At 38.7% G+C, this 19,435-nt stretch overlaps 1 protein-coding gene across 1 annotated transcript; it reads left to right on the top strand.

Annotated features, from left to right (window-relative positions):
• Nucleotides 1-13,613: 13,613 nt before the first annotated feature.
• Nucleotides 13,614-19,029, top strand: LOC110605606 (general transcription and DNA repair factor IIH subunit TFB2). Its single transcript, XM_021744237.2, has 15 exons — nt 13,614-13,954; nt 14,039-14,206; nt 14,313-14,381; nt 14,739-14,832; nt 15,025-15,125; nt 15,207-15,252; nt 15,343-15,402; nt 16,779-16,847; nt 17,017-17,100; nt 17,197-17,280; nt 17,649-17,734; nt 17,901-17,991; nt 18,290-18,370; nt 18,525-18,599; nt 18,679-19,029. Exons 1-15 carry the CDS (start codon nt 13,842-13,844, stop codon nt 18,811-18,813), a joined length of 1,356 nt encoding a protein of 451 aa, XP_021599929.1. The 5' UTR covers nt 13,614-13,841; the 3' UTR covers nt 18,814-19,029.
• The last annotated feature ends 406 nt before the right edge of the window (nt 19,030-19,435 follow it).

Below are 19,435 nucleotides of genomic sequence, written 5' to 3'. Positions count from 1 at the left end.
TCAACATCATAAATGCAATGCAACATATTCGTGAATACTAATGCAAACAACCTAATATTTCACATGGTATTCATGATGCATGGATCATGCTCAAAATTCATATTTCATTTATTTTAAAACTTAAGGTTTATTCCACTCACCTCTGGCTAGCTCTGACAAACTCTGTAGCAGTTGGCTCATTGCTGGGGTCCTCGGTTCCTCGGGTCCGAGCCTACACAGGTGGACTCCAATGAGGGACCAAACATACATAAACATAACTCTAACATACTCCCCAAAAAACCCCCTAAAACATCACGAAAACATCACATAAAAACATGCAAGAAATGGCTGAACAGGGCACTTTCGGCGGCCGAAAGTCCCTTTAGAGCCGAAAGTCAGGCAGGTTCAGCGGCACCTTCGGCGGCCGAAACTCCCAGACAGAGGCGAAACTCATGCATGTTCGGCGGCACCTTCGGCGGCCGAAAGTCCCAGACAGAGACGAAAGTCTCTTTTCGGGGGCAACTTCGGCAGCCGAAAGGCCTGCCTCCCCAGCCATGTTCGGCGGCCAAAAGTGCCTTCGGCTGCCGAACCTGGTTTCTGCCAAAGGCCAGAAACTCGGCTCCTTTATGCACATTTGCCTCCCAACTCTCAAATCATGCATAAACTTGTTCTAAAACATGCATACACACCATACATCACACCTAGGGGTCTCAAACTATCATATACCCCAACTACAACACTTCAAACACACAAAAGTCAACATACATTGTTCATCAAAACATCAAAACCCATAAACACATCAACAAGCCTAAACATGCATCTCTACCCATAAAACAACTTAATGCTTGTTTAAAACACATAACAAGGGTGGATCCGAGCTTACCTCTTGAAGAAACGAGAGGAAAGGCGATCCTAGTTTGGAGATGGAGAGATTGAGCTCTTTGAACCTCCAAGTACCCAACTCTTTACTCACAGATCTTCAAAACAGAAGTTAAAACCCGTAAAAATCATGGAAGATCTAAGGAAAACACTCAAGATCGAGGGAGGGGTGGCGGAGACTCACCTTGGCCGACAACGGGGGAGAAAAAGCTCGCCCGTGCGGACCTAAGGGACCCTTTTATAGGTGGCTGGCCAGGCCACGTTCGGGGGCCGAAAGTGCCTCCGCATGCATGTCATGTTCGGCGGCCGAACTTGAGGTTCGGCGGCCGAACCTGGACTGCCCTCACTCATGCTTTCGGGGGCCTAACGTGCCTCCAAAACGCATGCATGTTCGGCGGCCGAACTTGACTTTCGGCGGCCGAACCTGGGTTTTCCTCCAAAGACTTTTCATACAAAAACTCATTTAATTTTCATACTTAAAACCATGAAATACCTTAAAACATTTTATGAAAACATGTTTCTACCCTACTAGAGGCTTCCGACATCCGAGATTCCACCGGACGGTAGGAATTCCGATACCGGAGTCTAGCCGGGTATTACATTCTCCCCCCCTTAAGAACATTCGTCCCCGAATGTACCTCAACTAGTACACAAAGCATGGCATAAAACATAACATACATACATAGCACATCAACACATAGGGATCTAACCTTAAAAGAGATGAGGGTACTGCTGGAGCATAGACTCCCGTGTCTCCCAAGTGCATTCTTCCAAGTTGTGGTGGTTCCACAGGACTTTCACCATCGGGATTTCCTTGTTTCTTAACTTTCTGATCTGGGTGTCTATGATCCGTACTGGCTGTTCAACATAGGTGAGATCCTCTTGGACCTCCACATCAGGCTCACTAAGAACCTTGCTCGGATCTGACACAAACTTCCTCAACATTGAAACATGGAAAACCGGATGGATTCTTTCCATTGAAGCAGGTAAATCCAGCTTGTACGACACATTCCCAATCTTTTGCAAGATTTCAAAAGGTCCGATGTATCGTGGGGCTAGTTTACCTTTCTTCCCAAAGCGAACCACTCCTTTCATTGGAGACACCTTGAGCAATACCAGATCCCCCTCCTGAAACTCTAACTGTCTCCTGCGAACGTCTGCATAGCCCTTCTGCCTGCTAGCAGCAGTTTTGATCCTTTCTCTGATTATGGGTATGACCCTGCTGGTAATCTCTACTAGCTCAGGCCCTGCCAAGGCCTTTTCTCCAACTTCTTCCCAGCAAACAGGTGATCTGCACTTCCTCCCATACAAAGCTTCATATGGAGCCATCCCGATGCTAGCATGATGGCTGTTATTGTAGGCAAACTCCACCAAAGGTAGATGCTGCCTCCAAGAACCGCCAAAGTCCAGCACACACATTCTGAGCATATCCTCAATAGTCTGGATGGTCCTTTCTGATTGTCCATCAGTCTGGGGGTGGAAGGCAGTACTGAAACCCAACCTGGTACCCATGGCATTCTGCAGACTCCGCCAAAACCTGGAGGTGAACTGGGGCCCTCTATCAGACACTATCGAAACAGGAACCCCATGCAGCCTGACGATCTCATCTACATACACCTGCGCCAACTTGTCCACAGAGTAGCCACTCCTGACAGGGATGAAGTGATCAGATTTGGTGAGTCTGTCCACAATCACCCATATGGAGTCCACTCTGTTGGACGCCGCCGATAACCCCACTACGAAGTCCATAGCTATATTTTCCCATTTCCATTCTGGAATAGGTAGCGGGTTAAGCATTCCAGCCGGCTTCTGATGTTTCAGCTTCACCCTCTGACACACTTCGCAGGCTGACACGAACTGTGCCACTTCTTTCTTCATCGCTGGCCACCAATAAACTTTCTTCAAATCTTGATACATCTTGGTGGCTCCGGGGTGAATGCTGTATCTTGCATTATGAGCCTCTCTCATAATGTTTCCTTTTAGCCCTATGTCGTCTGGTACACATAGTCTGCTCCCATAGCGGAGGATCCCCTTGCTGTCGAATCTGAACTCACTATCATTGCCTGACTGAACAGTCCTGGCAATCTTCACTAACTCCGGGTCCTCATGCTGTTTCTGAGCCACCTGCTCTAGAAACACGGGTGCCACTCTCATCTGGGCCACCAAGGCACCTGTACCAGACAACTCCATCTGTAGACCTTCCTCAATGAGCTTGTAAAATTCCTTCACCACTGGCCTCCTTTCTGCCGATATGTGGGATAAACTGCCTAGTGATTTCCGGCTTAGGGCGTCTGCCACGACATTCGCCTTACCCGGATGATACTGAATCTTGCAATCGTAGTCACTCAGCAGCTCTACCCATCTCCTCTGTCTCAAGTTCAAATCTCTTTGACTCAGGATGTACTGCAGGCTTTTATGATCTGTGAAGATCTCACATTTAACCCCATAGAGGTAGTGCCTCCACATCTTGAGTGCAAAGATTACTGCTGCCATCTCCAGGTCATGTGTGGGGTAATTCAACTCATGCTTCTTCAGCTGCCTAGAAGCATAAGCAATCACCCTCTCATTCTGCATCAGCACACAACCCAGTCCCACACGGGACGCATCACAAAAGACTGTAAAGTCCTCATCACTAGATGGCAGAGCTAAAACTGGTGCTGAAGTCAACCTCTTCTTAAGCTCTTCAAAACTCTCTTCGCACGGGTCGGTCCACACAAACTTCTGATTCTTCCTGGTTAACCTGGTCAGAGGAGCTGCTATCTTTGAGAAGTCCTGAACGAACCTCCTGTAGTAACCTGCCAAACCCAAGAAACTTCTAATCTCTGTCACTGAAGTGGGTCTAGGCCAGTTAGCCACAGTTTCTGTCTTCTTGGGGTCCACCTCAATCCCATTCTCTGACACTACATGCCCCAAGAATGAAATGCTCCTCAGCCAGAACTCACATTTAGAGAACTTGGCATACAAGCCATGTTCCCTCAAAGTTTGCAAGACCAACCGCAGATGATGGGCATGCTCCTCTGCATTCCTGGAATACACTAAGATATCATCTATGAAGACAATAACGAAGTGATCCAGGTACTGGCTAAACACTCTGTTCATGAGATCCATGAATGCTGCAGGGGCGTTGGTTAACCCGAACGGCATTACAAGGAACTCAAAATGCCCATATCTGGTCCTGAAAGCTGTCTTCGGTACGTCTTCATCCCTTATCCTTAGCTGATGGTACCCCGATCTTAGATCTATTTTGGAGAAACAACCCGCTCCTGCTAGCTGGTCGAATAGATCATCGATCCTTGGCAATGGGTACTTGTTCTTGGTAGTGACTTTGTTCAACTGTCTGTAGTCGATACAAAGTCTAAGGGATCCATCCTTCTTCCTTACGAATAAAACTGGTGCACCCCAAGGTGAAGTGCTCGGTCGGATGAAGCCCTTTTCTACCAACTCTTGCAACTATTCTTTCAATTCCTTCAACTCGGCTGGGGCCATCCTGTAGGGAGGGATAGAGATCGGTCTAGCTCCAGGCATCAACTCTATCTCGAACTCTATCTCCCTAGCAGGTGGTAAACCTGGAAGCTCATCAGGAAAGACATCCTGAAACTCTCTGACAACTGGCACCGAGGCCGGCTCCCTGACCTGACTGTCTAGCTCTCTCACATGAGCTAAGTACCCCTGACATCCCTTCCTAAGCAACCTACGAGCCTGAAGAGCTGATATCAGACCTCTAGGTGTGCCCCTCTTGTCTCCTCTGAAGACGACCTCTGACCCGTTCTGATCTCTGAACCTGACTACCTTGTCCCTGCAGTCCAAGGTAGCACCATGGGTAGATAGCCAATCCATCCCTAGAATGACGTCAAAGTCTGTCAAATCTAGAACCACAAGGTCGGCGGAGAGGCATCTTCCCTCAATAAAAACTGGACTGTACTGGCAGACTGACACTGCCACTGACGGGTCACACTTGGGTCCACTGACCCATAGGGGACACTCTAACCCAGAGACTATCAGACCCAACCTCTCAACGGCTCTCGGAGCAATAAATGAATGAGATGCACCCGGGTCCATTAATGCATACACATCAGAACACCCAATGACGAGATTACCTGACACCACGGTGTTGGATGTGTTAGCCTCCTGTTGTGTCATGGTGAAGATCCTAGCTGGAGCTGATGGACCTTCACCTCGGGAACCAGAAGAAGAGGCTGCCCCTCTCCCTCTACCTCTGCCACTGCCCTGAGTCGTGGCTGGAACTGCTGGCTGTGCCACACTACCAGAAGCTGTCTGCTGGGGCTGGCCCATAAAAGGTGCTCTAGGACAATCCCGAGCCATGTGTCCCTCCTGTCCACATCTGAAACATGTGTTAGTCCCAGCTCGACACACTCCCCTGTGTGGTCTTCCACATCTCTGGCATTCTGTACCATCTGAGCCTGAGCTCGAGCCACCGCCAAATCCCAGACCGGATTTCAACTTGTTCCAAAACTTATTCTTCTTCGGCTTCCTGGTGGTGTTATCCCACCTCTTCTTACCTGAGCTCTGAGAAGAGAAACCTGGTCCTCTTCTGCCTGGGGTCTTAACCCCTGAAGACTGGGTCACTGACTGCTTCACTGACCCCTCAACTATAGCACTTGCTTCCATTCTTCGAGCCACAGTGTGGAAAATTTCTCTCTCAGCTGACTGAATCAACGAGGAGTACCTGGAATGCAGCTTCATAACATACCTCTTGGCTTTCTTCGTATCTGTATCTAGAGCTTGCCCTGAAAAAGGCAACAGCTCCAAGAATTTATCCGTGAACTCCTCTACACCCATGTGTTCTGACTGCCTCAGTTGCTCAAACTCAATCATCTTCAGTTCTCTGGAACTGTCTGGAAAAGCCCATCCAGCGAACTCATTCGCAAATTCTTCCCATGTCATACCGTCTAGTCTCGGGTCCACATAACACTTGAACCATTCTCGTGCCTTCTTGCACTTTAAAGTGAACCCTGCCATCTGAATGGCCCTGCTATCACTTGCCCCTAGCTCATCAGTTATTGTCTTCACCACTCTCAGATACTCAAAGGGGTCATCCCCTGACTTGTATTTGGGAGCATCTAGCTTGAGGTAATCAGTCATCTTTACCTTGCTCCCATCAGCTGAGCTAGGTCTAGGAGGTTGAGTAACTGGGGCTGCTGGTTCTGTAGGTGGTGGAGGTGGAGGTGCAGCATTCCCCGAGGTGGGGTTTGCCGGGTTAGGATAGAAGGGTGAGGGTGGATAAGCTGGGTACTGTGTATAAGGTGGATAGAAAGGTGGATAAGGCATGTAGGTAGGGTAGGGGTTAAAGCTGGAGTAATCCGATGTACCTCCCATCGGATACCCTGAACCCTGTGGGAAGGGTGGATAATGGGGTGGAAAACCATACCCCGAGGCCTGAACGCCTCCCTGAGATTCCCCTATCCCTTCTTCCTCCATGCTCACATCCAGGTTTCCATCCCTCCTCTGATCCTCTTCCATAACCTCCCTCACATCTGAAGAACTTCCTCCTCTATCTGTCCCCCCTTCGGCTAGCATCAAAAGACCTTCTAGGGTCCCTTGACACTCTATCTCTGTTGGCTCTACAAGACATTGCCCTAGGCAATGTAGGAGGACGGGCGCTCGTGCCCTCATCCTCAGGTGGCACTCCAGTCAATCGTGCAGATCGACGAGTTCCTCTCATCCTGTTTTCTGAAAAACAGTACACATCATACAAGCATTAGCATCATATGGTTCATGTGGGCACACATGAACCCTCATCACATACATCACATAGCATAGCATATCATTAATGCACATGCGTAAGTCATGGCATTTCCCATCATCATGCAAGACAGGACTCCACATCCTATCCTAGTGGACATGACCTTCCTATTGTGCTTGACCTTCTAGAACATCTATGAGCCCGACACTCTAGGTCCGATCCTATGAACCTAGGGCTCTGATACCATTCTATAACGACCCAAAAATCGGACCGCTACCGGCGCTAGGATCCGGGTCGACTTAAGGCCGCCGGGACCCGTAGCAAGCCAAACATACATCCTGGAAACCTGTTTAATCCCATACATGATCAAGAAAATACATAAAAATTTAAAACCTTTCTTTCATACATCCAACTCAACCTGAACATACATTACATAACCATAAACATGACCCCTCTGTGGGATCTCAACAATGCCCCAATGAGCACTATAACATGAGATGAGTTGGCTTACATCTGTATCATCAAATATCTAAGATCATGCATCAAAAGGGATAACAATACTCATAGGGTCAAGCACATCTATAACCTCAATATACCTCATTACATACATACTGTAATCTCTTACATTACATCATAGTACAAATGTCATGTCCACAATCTAACTATTACATAAACATACTTCAAAACTCTGGCTAATCTCTTGGTCTACCCTGTACCTGCACATCTGGGGTTAGGGGAGAGGGGTGAGCTACAATGCCCAGTGAGCAGAATAGTGAAATCATACATTAAAATTTCATGCCATTATGTAATGCAACACATCATAACTAATCACATCTCGGATGGTATTGTCACCAATAGTCCTCTACATAGTCCAACTGTGCCGGGACGTAGAATGGGTACAACCGGTCTTTCTCTTATCATACATATCATAACATACCAATGTGCCAGGGACGTAGAATGGGTACAACCTGGACTTTCTCTTACATCGTGCCAGGGACGTAGAATGGCTACAACCTGGACTTCCATACCATATCTCATACCGTAGCATCATCATATCATATGAGGACTAAAGGGTCATCCAATAACCAATCCACATCAACATCATAAATGCAATGCAACATATTCGTGAATACTAATGCAAACAACCTAATATTTCACATGGTATTCATGATGCATGGATCATGCTCAAAATTCATATTTCATTTATTTTAAAACTTAAGGTTTATTCCACTCACCTCTGGCTAGCTCTGACAAACTCTGTAGCAGCTGGCTCACTGCTGGGGTCCTCGGTTCCTCGGGTCCGAGCCTACACAGGTGGACTCCAATGAGGGACCAAACATACATAAACATAACTCTAACATACTCCCCAAAAACCCCCTAAAACATCACGAAAACATCACATAAAAACATGCAAGAAATGGCTGAACAGGGCACTTTCGGCGGCAGGTTCGGCGGCCGAAAGTCCCTCCAGAGCCGAAAGTCAGGCAGGTTCGGCGGCACCTTCGGCGGCCGAAACTCCCAGACAGAGGCGAAACTCATGCATGTTCGGCGGCACCTTCGGCGGCCGAAAGTCCCAGACAGAGACGAAAGTCTCTTTTCGGGGGCAACTTCGGCAGCCGAAAGGCCTGCCTCCCCAGCCATGTTCAGCGGCCGAAAGTGCCTTCGGCTGCCGAACCTGGTTTCTGCCAAAGGGCAGAAACTCGGCTCCTTTATGCACATTTGCCTCCCAACTCTCAAATCATGCATAAACTTGTTCTAAAACATGCATACACACCATACATCACACCTAGGGGTCTCAAACTATCATATACCCCAACTACAACACTTCAAACACACAAAAGTCAACATACATTGTTCATCAAAACATCAAAACCCATAAACTCATCAACAAGCCTAAACATGCATCTCTACCCATAAAACAACTTAATGCTTGTTTAAAACACATAACAAGGGTGGATTCGAGCTTACCTCTTGAAGAAACGAGAGGAAAGGTGATCCTAGTTTGGAGATGGAGAGATTGAGCTCTTTGAACCTCCAAGTACCCAAAACTTGCTCTTTACTCACAGATCTTCAAAACAGAAGTTAAAACCCGTGAAAATCATGGAAGATCTAAGGAAAACACTCAAGATCGAGGGAGGGGTGGCGGAGACTCACCTTGGCCGACAACGGGGGAGAAAAAGCTCGCCCGTGCGGACCTAAGGGACCCTTTTATAGGTGGCTGGCCAGGCCACGTTCGGGGGCCGAAAGTGCCTCCGCATGCATGTCATGTTCCGCGGCCGAACTTGAGGTTCGGCGGCCGAACCTGGACTGCCCTCACTCATGCTTTCGGGGGCCTAACGTGCCTCCAAAACGCATGCATGTTCGGCGGCCGAACTTGACTTTCGGCGGCCGAACCTGGGTTTTCCTCCAAAGACTTTTCATGCAAAAACTCATTTAATTTTCATACTTAAAACCATGAAATACCTTAAAACATTTTATGAAAACATGTTTCTACCCTACTAGAGGCTTCCGACATCCGAGATTCCACCGGACGGTAGGAATTCCGATACCGGAGTCTAGCCGGGTATTACAAATTTAATCTCATTTTTTTTTTGTAACAGAGAAATGACAGTTCATCTAACATACATGGGAGATCTATCTGAGATGCCACAAGTAATGAAGATTTTGGAAGATGCAGATACTACCAATACCCTTGAAGATTTTGGAAGCTGGTTTTCTATGGACAATATTGATTTTGTACTTTTGTATTTTTGTAATTATGAGTATAGGTAGTTCTGGTAAATAGGTTAAATTTTTTGGAGTATATATGGGTACAGACTTTTGGAAGCTTATGATAATTTTAGGATATGCAGAAAAAAGTTATTGGTATGATCTTTGTACTTGGGCAGTGAATGGACAAACTTTGATATTGTACTGACTAAATATAATGATATGATCTTTGTTTTAGACAACTCATTTATGAGCTAATTATGTCAGTAATTTATTATCAATTTCATAGCAATTTATGTTTTGCCCAATTTGGATACTAGTAATTTAGTTATGAATTAAGTCCCCAGATTAATAAGTTTACTATCAATTTAGCCCCTTCGTTTGCACTTTTAATAGATCTTTAGCCCCTATATTTTCATATTTCATAGTAAATAGTTCCTCAATATTTTAAATTCAATGCATATTACTCCCTTACTAATAATTATACAACCATTCAGTCCATCTAACATTTCAGATTTTGTTATTGCCAATAATTTTGGATCTAAACAATATTAATTCAACCAATTTATATAAACACATGAAAACTGATAATGTATAAAATACTGGTGTTTTTTTTTTTGTTATTTGACAGAAATGGTGGCTTCATTATATGAATTGGTCCTGCACTTTGAGAAGGAGGCAAACACATGAAAACTAAGAATGTATAAAATACTGGTCATCATTCATAGTAGCTTGCATTGCATCAGATTTACGTATTACAAAATATTAACCCATCAGTTATAATACATCAGCTTAACTTACACCCAAAATAACCAACTATCTATGAAACTTAAGATTTCATTAACCCACATCCAACTACTTCAACAACCTACCCCTTTTCATCCATTTACTTACACCCAAAATAACCCCAATAAGCAAATACTGCAAAATCCATTACACAGATCTCATTCTCCCCCCAATGAGAACGAGAATGAGAAGAAAAATAAACACTATTAACACCAATACAACAACTAAGATAGTCTTTGTAAAACCCATCATATTCTCCATATCTTCCATCTTCATTATCATCTTTCGATTCTCATCTTGCACAATAAGCATATCTTCTTTTATATCGGCCAACTCTCGCCCAAGATTTCTTTGCCTCGGCCCGACTTCAACTGTCTCTGCACTTGCTGAAAACCTCGATGCCAGTATACACCATCCCAGGAACGAGCCACGTACGTTGTTGCGACAAGCATAATACAAGCAGTTCTTGTTCCTTTCAGATTCAGAAATCCTCACAGCAGCCCTAATGCCACACTTGCAATTCTTATTCAGATATCTTCCCTCCCATCCGCCGCTGGTATTGGGTGAGCAACTGGTGACCGACATCCTTGAATAATTTGTCTGTGCATTAGTTTTTCCTCATTCTTAAATAGCCCCTTCTGTAATTGGAGGGAAAAAATACCATCCTTCCCGCTAGTTAAAGGGTAATCTAGGAATTTTCTATTTAACTTTCTATTGACCAACTTATAAATCGAAGACTAACGGTGATTTAACAGAAAATCTAACGGGAGGGACCAATCGCATAATTTTTAAAAATCACAGTAACTAAATTGAAGGTTTTTTAAAACAGAGGGATAAAAGGTTGTATTTCACTAAACCAGAGGGACTAAATTGCAGTTTACCCTTAATATTATTATTATTTTTAAATTGTAAGATCTTTATTTGAAACATTAATAAAAAAAAAATTAACAACGTGGCTTGGCCACCGAGTGCACCCATATAGAACAGCTCTTGATGGAAATGAGTACAATATTTTACTATTAGTTGGTGAAGAAACAGATGCTTATGATCAAACAGGAACTTGCATTACTCAGATATTCTCATTAGCTTTATACCAAAAAGGAAGATATTCTTATTAGTTATTCTCTAATCAAGCATGTTCATTTACAATAAGATGGGTGGCACAGAATCAGCTTGTCATGCTTCGGACATTTATGCTTCGGATGCAAATGTCAATAATGTTGTGAAGGTCCTTGACATCCTTCTATCTTGAGAATGATAAATCATGTCATGGCCCAGGAAAATGGGAGAAATTTATTATTTTTCTATAACAAAGTTTGAAAGATCCAACACGACTTTGCAAGAGGCTTAATGATCAAATTGCAACTTAGAAGACTTCTCTATCATTAAGATCTCACGCAATTGAGGATAAAATGAAAAAACTTAAAAAGCAAGTGGAAGCTAGCAAGAAAGATTGGTCTGAATTGAATATATGAAACGGCACGATGAAACTGTCAGTAAGAAGAAGCTATGTAATGACTGCATGAATCGCATATCTGATCTGCAAAATAATGGCAGTTCAATAAATGAGAGGTGTTGTAGCTTATTGAAAATATTGGCATCTACTAAGCAAGAAGCCTCAAACTGGAAAAGAAAATATGACCAATTGTTATCAAAACAGAAAGCTGATGAAGACCAGACCAGTTCAGGAATTTGAATTCTCAAGTCACAAACTAAGTCACAAACTAGTGTTGCAGAAGCAATGCTGACTGTTGAGTATAAACATAGACTTGCTAATTTGCGTAGTCTAATCAGTTTAGCACCATTTCTTCTAAACACAGAATAACTAAAATCTTTAAGAATTACCGTATAGAATTTAAAGTTAGAAAGGGCAATAGGGAGAAAGGGAAAAAGAAGCATTAAATTAGAGAAAGAATCATTAAATTTGTGATCTTAAAATACAAATTACTCGCTAGTTTTAGAAAAAAGAAAAAAAAGAAAAAGAGAGAGAATGTTAAATGAAGCGAAGGAAATTGATATAAAGGCTTACATCCACATTGGCATAAGACATGTCATCATTTTACTAAAGGATTGACTATTGAAGATCATATGTATTTTTCTATTATAAAGATTTAAACTAAGATTCTTTTTATTACAAATATTCGTATACTTTAATATTATAAACAAATAAGTTTATGTACTTGTATGAAATTTAGCCAGTAAAATATTATAATTATATTAATTAATTAATATATTATTTTTTATATTATATTAATTTAATAATTGTATTTATATTATATTTTTTTATTATAATATATTTTTATAATAATATTATAATTAAATAATATTAATTATAAATTTATTTATCTATTATTAAATATATATATATATATATTGAATTAAATAATTAATAAAAAACTAATTAATTAATTAATATAAATATTTAAAATTATAAAAATTAAATTTATTTTTTATTCAATGTTGTGGAGTAATACAAAATTATATAATAATAGTAATTTTATGATAATATACGTAATCACAGAATAATATTAATTTTATAATATTAAAATTATATAGGATTAATAATATTTTTAATTTAAATATTAATAATAAAATATATTAAATATTAATATATAAAATATTTTAAAATATAAAATAAAATTATGTTGTAATTAAATATTTTACATGACCATCCAATTATTTCTAATTTATCAAAAATAATAAATTTAATTAATTTATTCTATGATTAGATTAATTAATTTATTTATTCCTCAATGATAAATTAATGATAAATTATAAACAAATTTAGTGATTTTATATAACATCTAATTAAAATAATATAATAATTGTTTTTATATAACATCTAAGGAAGATAATATAATAATTTTAAATATTTTATGTGAATTATTTATAATTTATAAAAAAATAAATTAAATAATAATAGTATGATAATATTATAATTTTAAATATTTTTATACAAATTTTTTTACTATTACCTTTTATAATAATTTTATTTATTAAAAATATTTTTATAAAATATAATAATTATTTACAACTATTGTAATATTTTGAAGAGTTATGAAATAATATTGATTAAATGTATATAAAATATTATTTAATTACAGTATTATTATATTAATTTATTAAAATAATAAAATAATTTTATTATCCAATAAATATATAAAATATTATTAAATTATTTTTATATATTTAATTATAATTAAATTATTTTTACACGTTTAATCGTATTATAATATTAATTTTATAATTTTAAAATTATATAATATCAATAATTTTTTATTTAAATATTAATATATTAAAATTATAAAAATATTTATTATTATAAAAATATAATATAAATAATATTATTAAATTAATATAATATAAATATTTTATTATAATATATAAATAATTAAAAATAATAATAAAAATAAATCGGCGCGGCTATATTTTTTTTACTGTATTTCGCAGTCATAAATATTTTATTTTTAATTTTGAATTAATAATTTTTTTTATTTTTAACTTTAAATTGGCAAAAAGCCCACTGCTCATGGAAGTTAAACGCGTCCGTAGCGCTAGCATTACCTTTCCTGTCTCTAAATAAAAAAGTGAAAAAAATAGGCTTCAGTGCTTCTTGCACGAAGCCCTACATCGATCAAACTAGAGGCAGAACTGAACTCTAAAACGTCCTCACAATTATGAACTTCACACTCACTGTCACAGCAATTTAACAGCCATTTTGAATTCATCTATCAAAAACCCTAGGAAGAACCGAAAAATCAATTTGAAATTCCCTGGAGTAAAGATGCCTCAGGTGAGAATCATTGCGAAGAATTTCATGGACATGGTGGCGTCTCTGCCCACCATGAAACTCGACAAGCTCTACACTAATCCCTTCATTTGCCAAGCCATTCTCAGGTTCTCTTGTTCTTGCATAGCAGTTATTATCTGCTTTTTGTTAGTTTAGTTGCTGAAATATTGTTTTGTTGAGTTTGCTTTCAGGTCATTACCGCCATTGGCGAAGAAGTATGTGCTGGAAATGCTGTATATAGATGGTCCAGTATCGGCGAAGATGCTCGAGGAGTGGGTGCTTACTGATGGATCCTCCAAGCACAGAGTCGCTGTTGATCGCTTGATTCAGTTGAGAATTTTTTCTGAAACAGTTGATAGGTATCTTTCTTTTCTATGCATCTTTCTATTTGAAAGCTGATTTAAGTAGGACTATAATTCTCTGCTCTTTTCTGAATTTTTTTTGTTCACACTATTCAATTTGAAGGAAAAAGGAAAGCAGTTACAAATTAAATACAACATTTCAGATTAACCTCCGGAAGCATTTGACAGATCGGTAAGTTTTTACATTCGCTTGTATGGTTTCCTGTTGTACTTTTTAGCTGGAAATTTAGTTCTCTGGTAGGGATTGTCAAAGAAGAAAAGAAGAATAGGATAACCCACTTTGCTTTATGTATTCCATGGACGAACTTATGTGGAAGGTTATCTGTTACTTCTATTTTATGCTTAGAAATTCGACTGAAATCAGATGGCAATGTAATAGCAACCTAATGAATAGACATGGATAAATATCTTACATGCATTATCCTTTGATTGGTGGCATCAGATTGCTGGAGATTTTGTAGATTTTGTGTTTTAATTCATAGCCTTATCTTATTAATGGTGCTAAAAATTCAAATATTTGATGTTGCAGTGAAGTTTTGCCGAGGGAACCAATGCCTCCGAATATTGTTGCAAGACTCTCAAGCTCGGAGGAACTTGAGGCGTATGCCCTTGGACAATGGGAGGTTTGAACTTCATCTATGTATTTTCATTATCGGTCTCATTTGCACATTTGTATTTATGAAAAGCATCCGGTAGTGCTTATTTATTATGGCAACTACTAAGATGTGAAATGATATCACCTCTTTTTCCTCATGGCAATTGATTGATTTTATGACTAGACTGCTCCCTTATGGATTTTGATTGTGTTAAACCAGTGTTTCTTGCTGCAACTTATAAACTCAACCCAAGCAGAAAAACCAACTAACTTCAGCTCTTCTATGATGAAAATTTTCCAGAGGGGTCTTTTGAGTCAAAGGTATTATTTCTAACTGCAAATATACACCTTTAGTTTTGAACCTGATATCTCTGACATGCTGCATTGTGCCGTTATCTTTAGGGATAAAGAAGCTCCGCGATTAACTGAGAGTGGTTTCCAGTTTTTGGTGTGCATCATGTTCATAAGCAATTTGCACTTTGCAATTTGTAGTGTTTATTACTGGAATTTGAAATTTCTGTTGAATCTGTGAGCACAGCTGATGGATACAAATGCTCAATTGTGGTACATCATCAGAGAATATATTTCTAACTCTGAGGTATGGACCAATTAAGTTATTTTGTGTGGTTAATAGACCACCAAGTTCTGGTAATTTCTATTATCATAAGTGAACTCTTACTTGTATATCCTTATATTTATGAAAATGAGAAGGTTGAACTCCCAAGTCAATGCATGAAGAACTTTTAAAATTAAGGTTTAAAACAAAAACTTCTATAAATAAACATTGTGTTTGTGGCATTTGATCATTTAGATAGAACTTGGACTTTCATATTATGGGCAAATGTATCTATCTTTCGTAAGAGGTCTTTTAATGTCTTTTGAATATTTTCTTATCCTTAATTTCATACCATAACCATTTCTTCAAACGTCAATGACAATTGATGACCAAGCTCTTGTGATCACTCAACTAAAGTGTATTGAGTTGCTTGATTGGGCAATATAGGATGACCAAGTCTGATTCTGTGTGTTAAATCCATCTGACTTGAACTTGTGGGGCTAGCAAACCTGTGCTCTACTTTAGCTTCAGGAACTGTGATTACATTGTTAGATGTTCATCAAGCCTCATAGCCTAGGGTAGGAAGGTTTGCATGGTAATCACTTCTTTTAACTTTTTAAAGACGATTCTTTGACATCACTCATTTTTCTACCCTTGGTGCATGAAAGAATATATATTCCACAGTACTAAGTGATGTAGAGCCAATAGGATACACTTGAAGATGAAACAAAGCTTGCAAAATTATTAATTCTTAATGTTTCTATAATAAAACTCTAAAAAGAATTCCTAAACAATTACATAGGTAACTCTAGAATAATAAGTAATCCTACTATTACTAGTTTGGGAACCTCGAATGGGAAAATACCGGACCAATATACTAACTAGGATACTCGAAACCTACTAAACTTTTTAAATATCCGTAACAGCAATGGAATTCCTAAATAATAGAAACCTAAATTTCCTAATTGTTCTAGAAAGTATGAATTAAATATCTTAATTCCTTATCCTTTATATTGTATCTCTAAGTTTAAGATGCAAAGAAATGTCCACTCATTCATCTGTTGTCAACAAATCTTCAAATGATTTGTGAATATTTTTATGTTTGATTGTTTTTGTTGTAGTGAAGGAACTAAGAATTGACACACTGCTTACATGTTTAGTATTTTCTCTGAACTTCAGTAGTGATGGTGATTATAATTGTAATGAGAATTGGGGGGTGGGGGACTATTGAAGCACTCAAACCACACGGTCTCACCTATGCCTTAGCCTTCTAGGTTCTAGCCTATGTTAGTATCTCAAGTTGCCAGCAAGCTTGTATAACAATGAATAAGCCAAGCTCAGAGATTTGCTTCTTTTGGTTTATTTAAAATTCTAGCATGTTTTCTATCCTCAATTAAGATTTTTTACTTTTGTTCCAGGAACGTGATATAGATTCAGCAGATCTGATTTCCTTTCTGCTAGAGCTAAGTTTTCATATTACTGGCGAGGTATTGAATGTAATTTTTTTTAGTTTTAAATAGTTCTAATGATGATCACTTGCTGCTCACAATAAACACTTGTCTAACTAAATCTGGTGTGGAGAACTGTTTCTTTGGTGCATTTCTGAACTGTTCTCAAGGTCTTATTATGTTCTAAATTCTTTACTTCATGATATAGGCATATAATATGAATACATTGACTGAGATCGAGAGGCATATGATAAAGGATCTTGCAGACTTGGGACTGGTTAAACTTCAGCAGGTTATCTATCTGTTATCTTCTAGGTTTTATTGCTACTGTCCTCTTAGTTGAGAACTATTATTGAGCTTCAATTCTTACTAAAGTGTTTGTTTGCAGGGCAGGAAAGAGAGTTGGTTTATACCTACTAAACTAGCTACCAATCTTTCAGTGAGCTTGACAGATTCATCATCTAGGAAACAGGTGTGCTAAATCTAAAGTCTATATAGAAATTAAATGTCTGGCTTTTAGACCTATTCATTGGATTATAGTTATTTTGTTCTTTAATCATTTTGGTTTGCATCTATTTCGTGGTCATTGTTGTAGCATGTACTGCCTACCACACTATGACTTCAACATTTGAATATACGATTAATGTGAAATAATTAGAATTTAATCATTCTACCAAAGAAAATAAGTTTCCCTCTCTGGGTTGAAAAATTGGGCATTCTGCTGGGTGGGCATTACATCTTAGGTTGGGATAGACTAGACACAGTACTAGAAACGGCCTTATCAGGGGGAGACAAGAGTTTTGCTACATGATATTATTTGGTTTTTCCTTTTCTTTTCAGGGATTTGTTGTGGTGGAAACAAACTTTAGAATGTATGCTTATTCAACATCTAAGCTGCATTGTGAAATTCTGCGTCTTTTCTCAAGGTATGCCCTGCTACCCACCTTTAAAAGAAAATGCTACTTGTTTGAATTTACTTGTCAATCTGACAAGTAGTCTTAATTAATGTTTACTTTCTTTTAGTACTATCACTGCTCATGGTTTTGTCTGTTATTAGCTTGTGAAAGTAATGCTTTCTGCTTCTATATGCAGGGTTGAGTATCAACTTCCAAACCTTATTGTTGGAGCAATAACAAAAGAAAGCTTGTATAATGCTTTTGAAAATGGCATCACAGCAGAGCAGGTGAGCGTTATTTAGGATGGACAGGCCCAGCAGGTCAAAAGTAGATTATTTTGCTGAATGTATAACCCGGATCAACAAGTACTTAAGCCCAAACTCATAATAAGTGTGAAATTTACAGATAGCAGTTTTATCCATACTACTCTTATCAACTGAGCTTTCTGTTTGCCAAAAGGCCTTTTGAGGATGCTTTTAGGTCCTGAAATATTGGGAATCTAACATTTTGTACTCTTGTTTGTTTCTTATTTCCCATTTTGAAAACCATCATGCTTCAATTTATTCTTTAACCTCCTTTTTCCAGATAATTTCTTTTCTTCAGCAGAATGCTCACCCTCGTGTTGCAGAGAGAATACCTACTGTTCCTGAAAATGTCACAGATCAGGTAATAATGATCTTCTATGTTCAAATATTCTTCAACTGAAATATTATCTCCTGACATTGTATACGAGTTTGAATGTGCATTGATATATAACATCACATTCTTTCGTACGGTTGATTTTGTGATATTTCGAAATGAATTCTATCCTTCTATGCAGATAAGACTCTGGGAATCAGATCTAAACAGGGTTGAGATGACCCCAGCACATTTCTATGATGAATTCCCCTCTAGGGTAAGTAAAGCATCTTATTTTGGCTGTCAATTTGCTAATGCCTGTTTAGATTCTCATATTACATCTCATCACCCGTCAGGACGTCTTCGAGGCTGCTTGTGACTTTGCTCGAGAGTGGAGTGGTTTACTCTGGGAGGATTCGAAGAAAATGCGCATGGTAGTAAAGGCAGAGATTCACATGCAAATGAGAGAGTTTCTTCGTGGACAAAAGTAGGAGGCCAAGTGTCAATATGTGAACTGATCCACGAGTTTATGCACATGAAAATTTTTCCGTCATCCTCCTCCCCAACATGAGAAAATGTATTAGCAAGAAAGAGAAGAAAAGGAAACGATTGACACAAACGTTGTACACATTATTCTTTTTTGTTTTCCCCAAAGAACAAAATAACTTAAAATCTTTTTATCTATTTTATTCAAACTTGATTCCAAACGTTGATAAGGTCTTGCCAACGTCTTCTCTTGTTTATCTCTAAATCATCAAGTCTTCGCATGAAATAATGAAATATGAAATTGCTTGTGAACATAAAGTTTTATCTTTCATTTTTTTAAACTTCTTGGTTGAAATGAGAATAATGCAAAAATAATGTAAAGTTGCTGTATTAAAGTTAATTAAATTTAAAAAAATTAGAAAAATAAACTTTCATTAAAAGAACTTGCATATGTGAACAACAATTATATTTTTCATCCTTTTTGTAATTGTTTTTCAAAATATTATTTCTTTTTTCACAAGTGAATTGGCTAATAGCATCTGCATTTTGACTCAATTTAAGTGAAAGGAAACAATATCAAAGCACATTTTTATTTGACCAATAAAAACTGAGTTTCCGAAATCCATG

Source organism: Manihot esculenta, chromosome 17 (assembly GCF_001659605.2).
Source record: "Manihot esculenta cultivar AM560-2 chromosome 17, M.esculenta_v8, whole genome shotgun sequence".
NCBI classification, from domain to species: Eukaryota; Viridiplantae; Streptophyta; class Magnoliopsida; order Malpighiales; family Euphorbiaceae; genus Manihot; species Manihot esculenta.
The sequence above is the reverse complement of the archived record's forward strand: the minus strand, read 5'-3'. Positions and strand labels throughout refer to the sequence as shown.

Coding starts and splice junctions, on each gene's coding strand:
- LOC110605606 (XM_021744237.2), top strand. CDS start 13,842: ATGCCTCAGGTGAGAATCATTGCGAAGAATTTCATGGACATGGTGGCG. Junction 15,253..15,342: donor AGAGTGGTTTCCAGTTTTTG/GTGTGCATCATG, acceptor CTGTGAGCACAG/CTGATGGATACAAATGCTCA. Junction 15,403..16,778: donor AATATATTTCTAACTCTGAG/GTATGGACCAAT, acceptor CTTTTGTTCCAG/GAACGTGATATAGATTCAGC.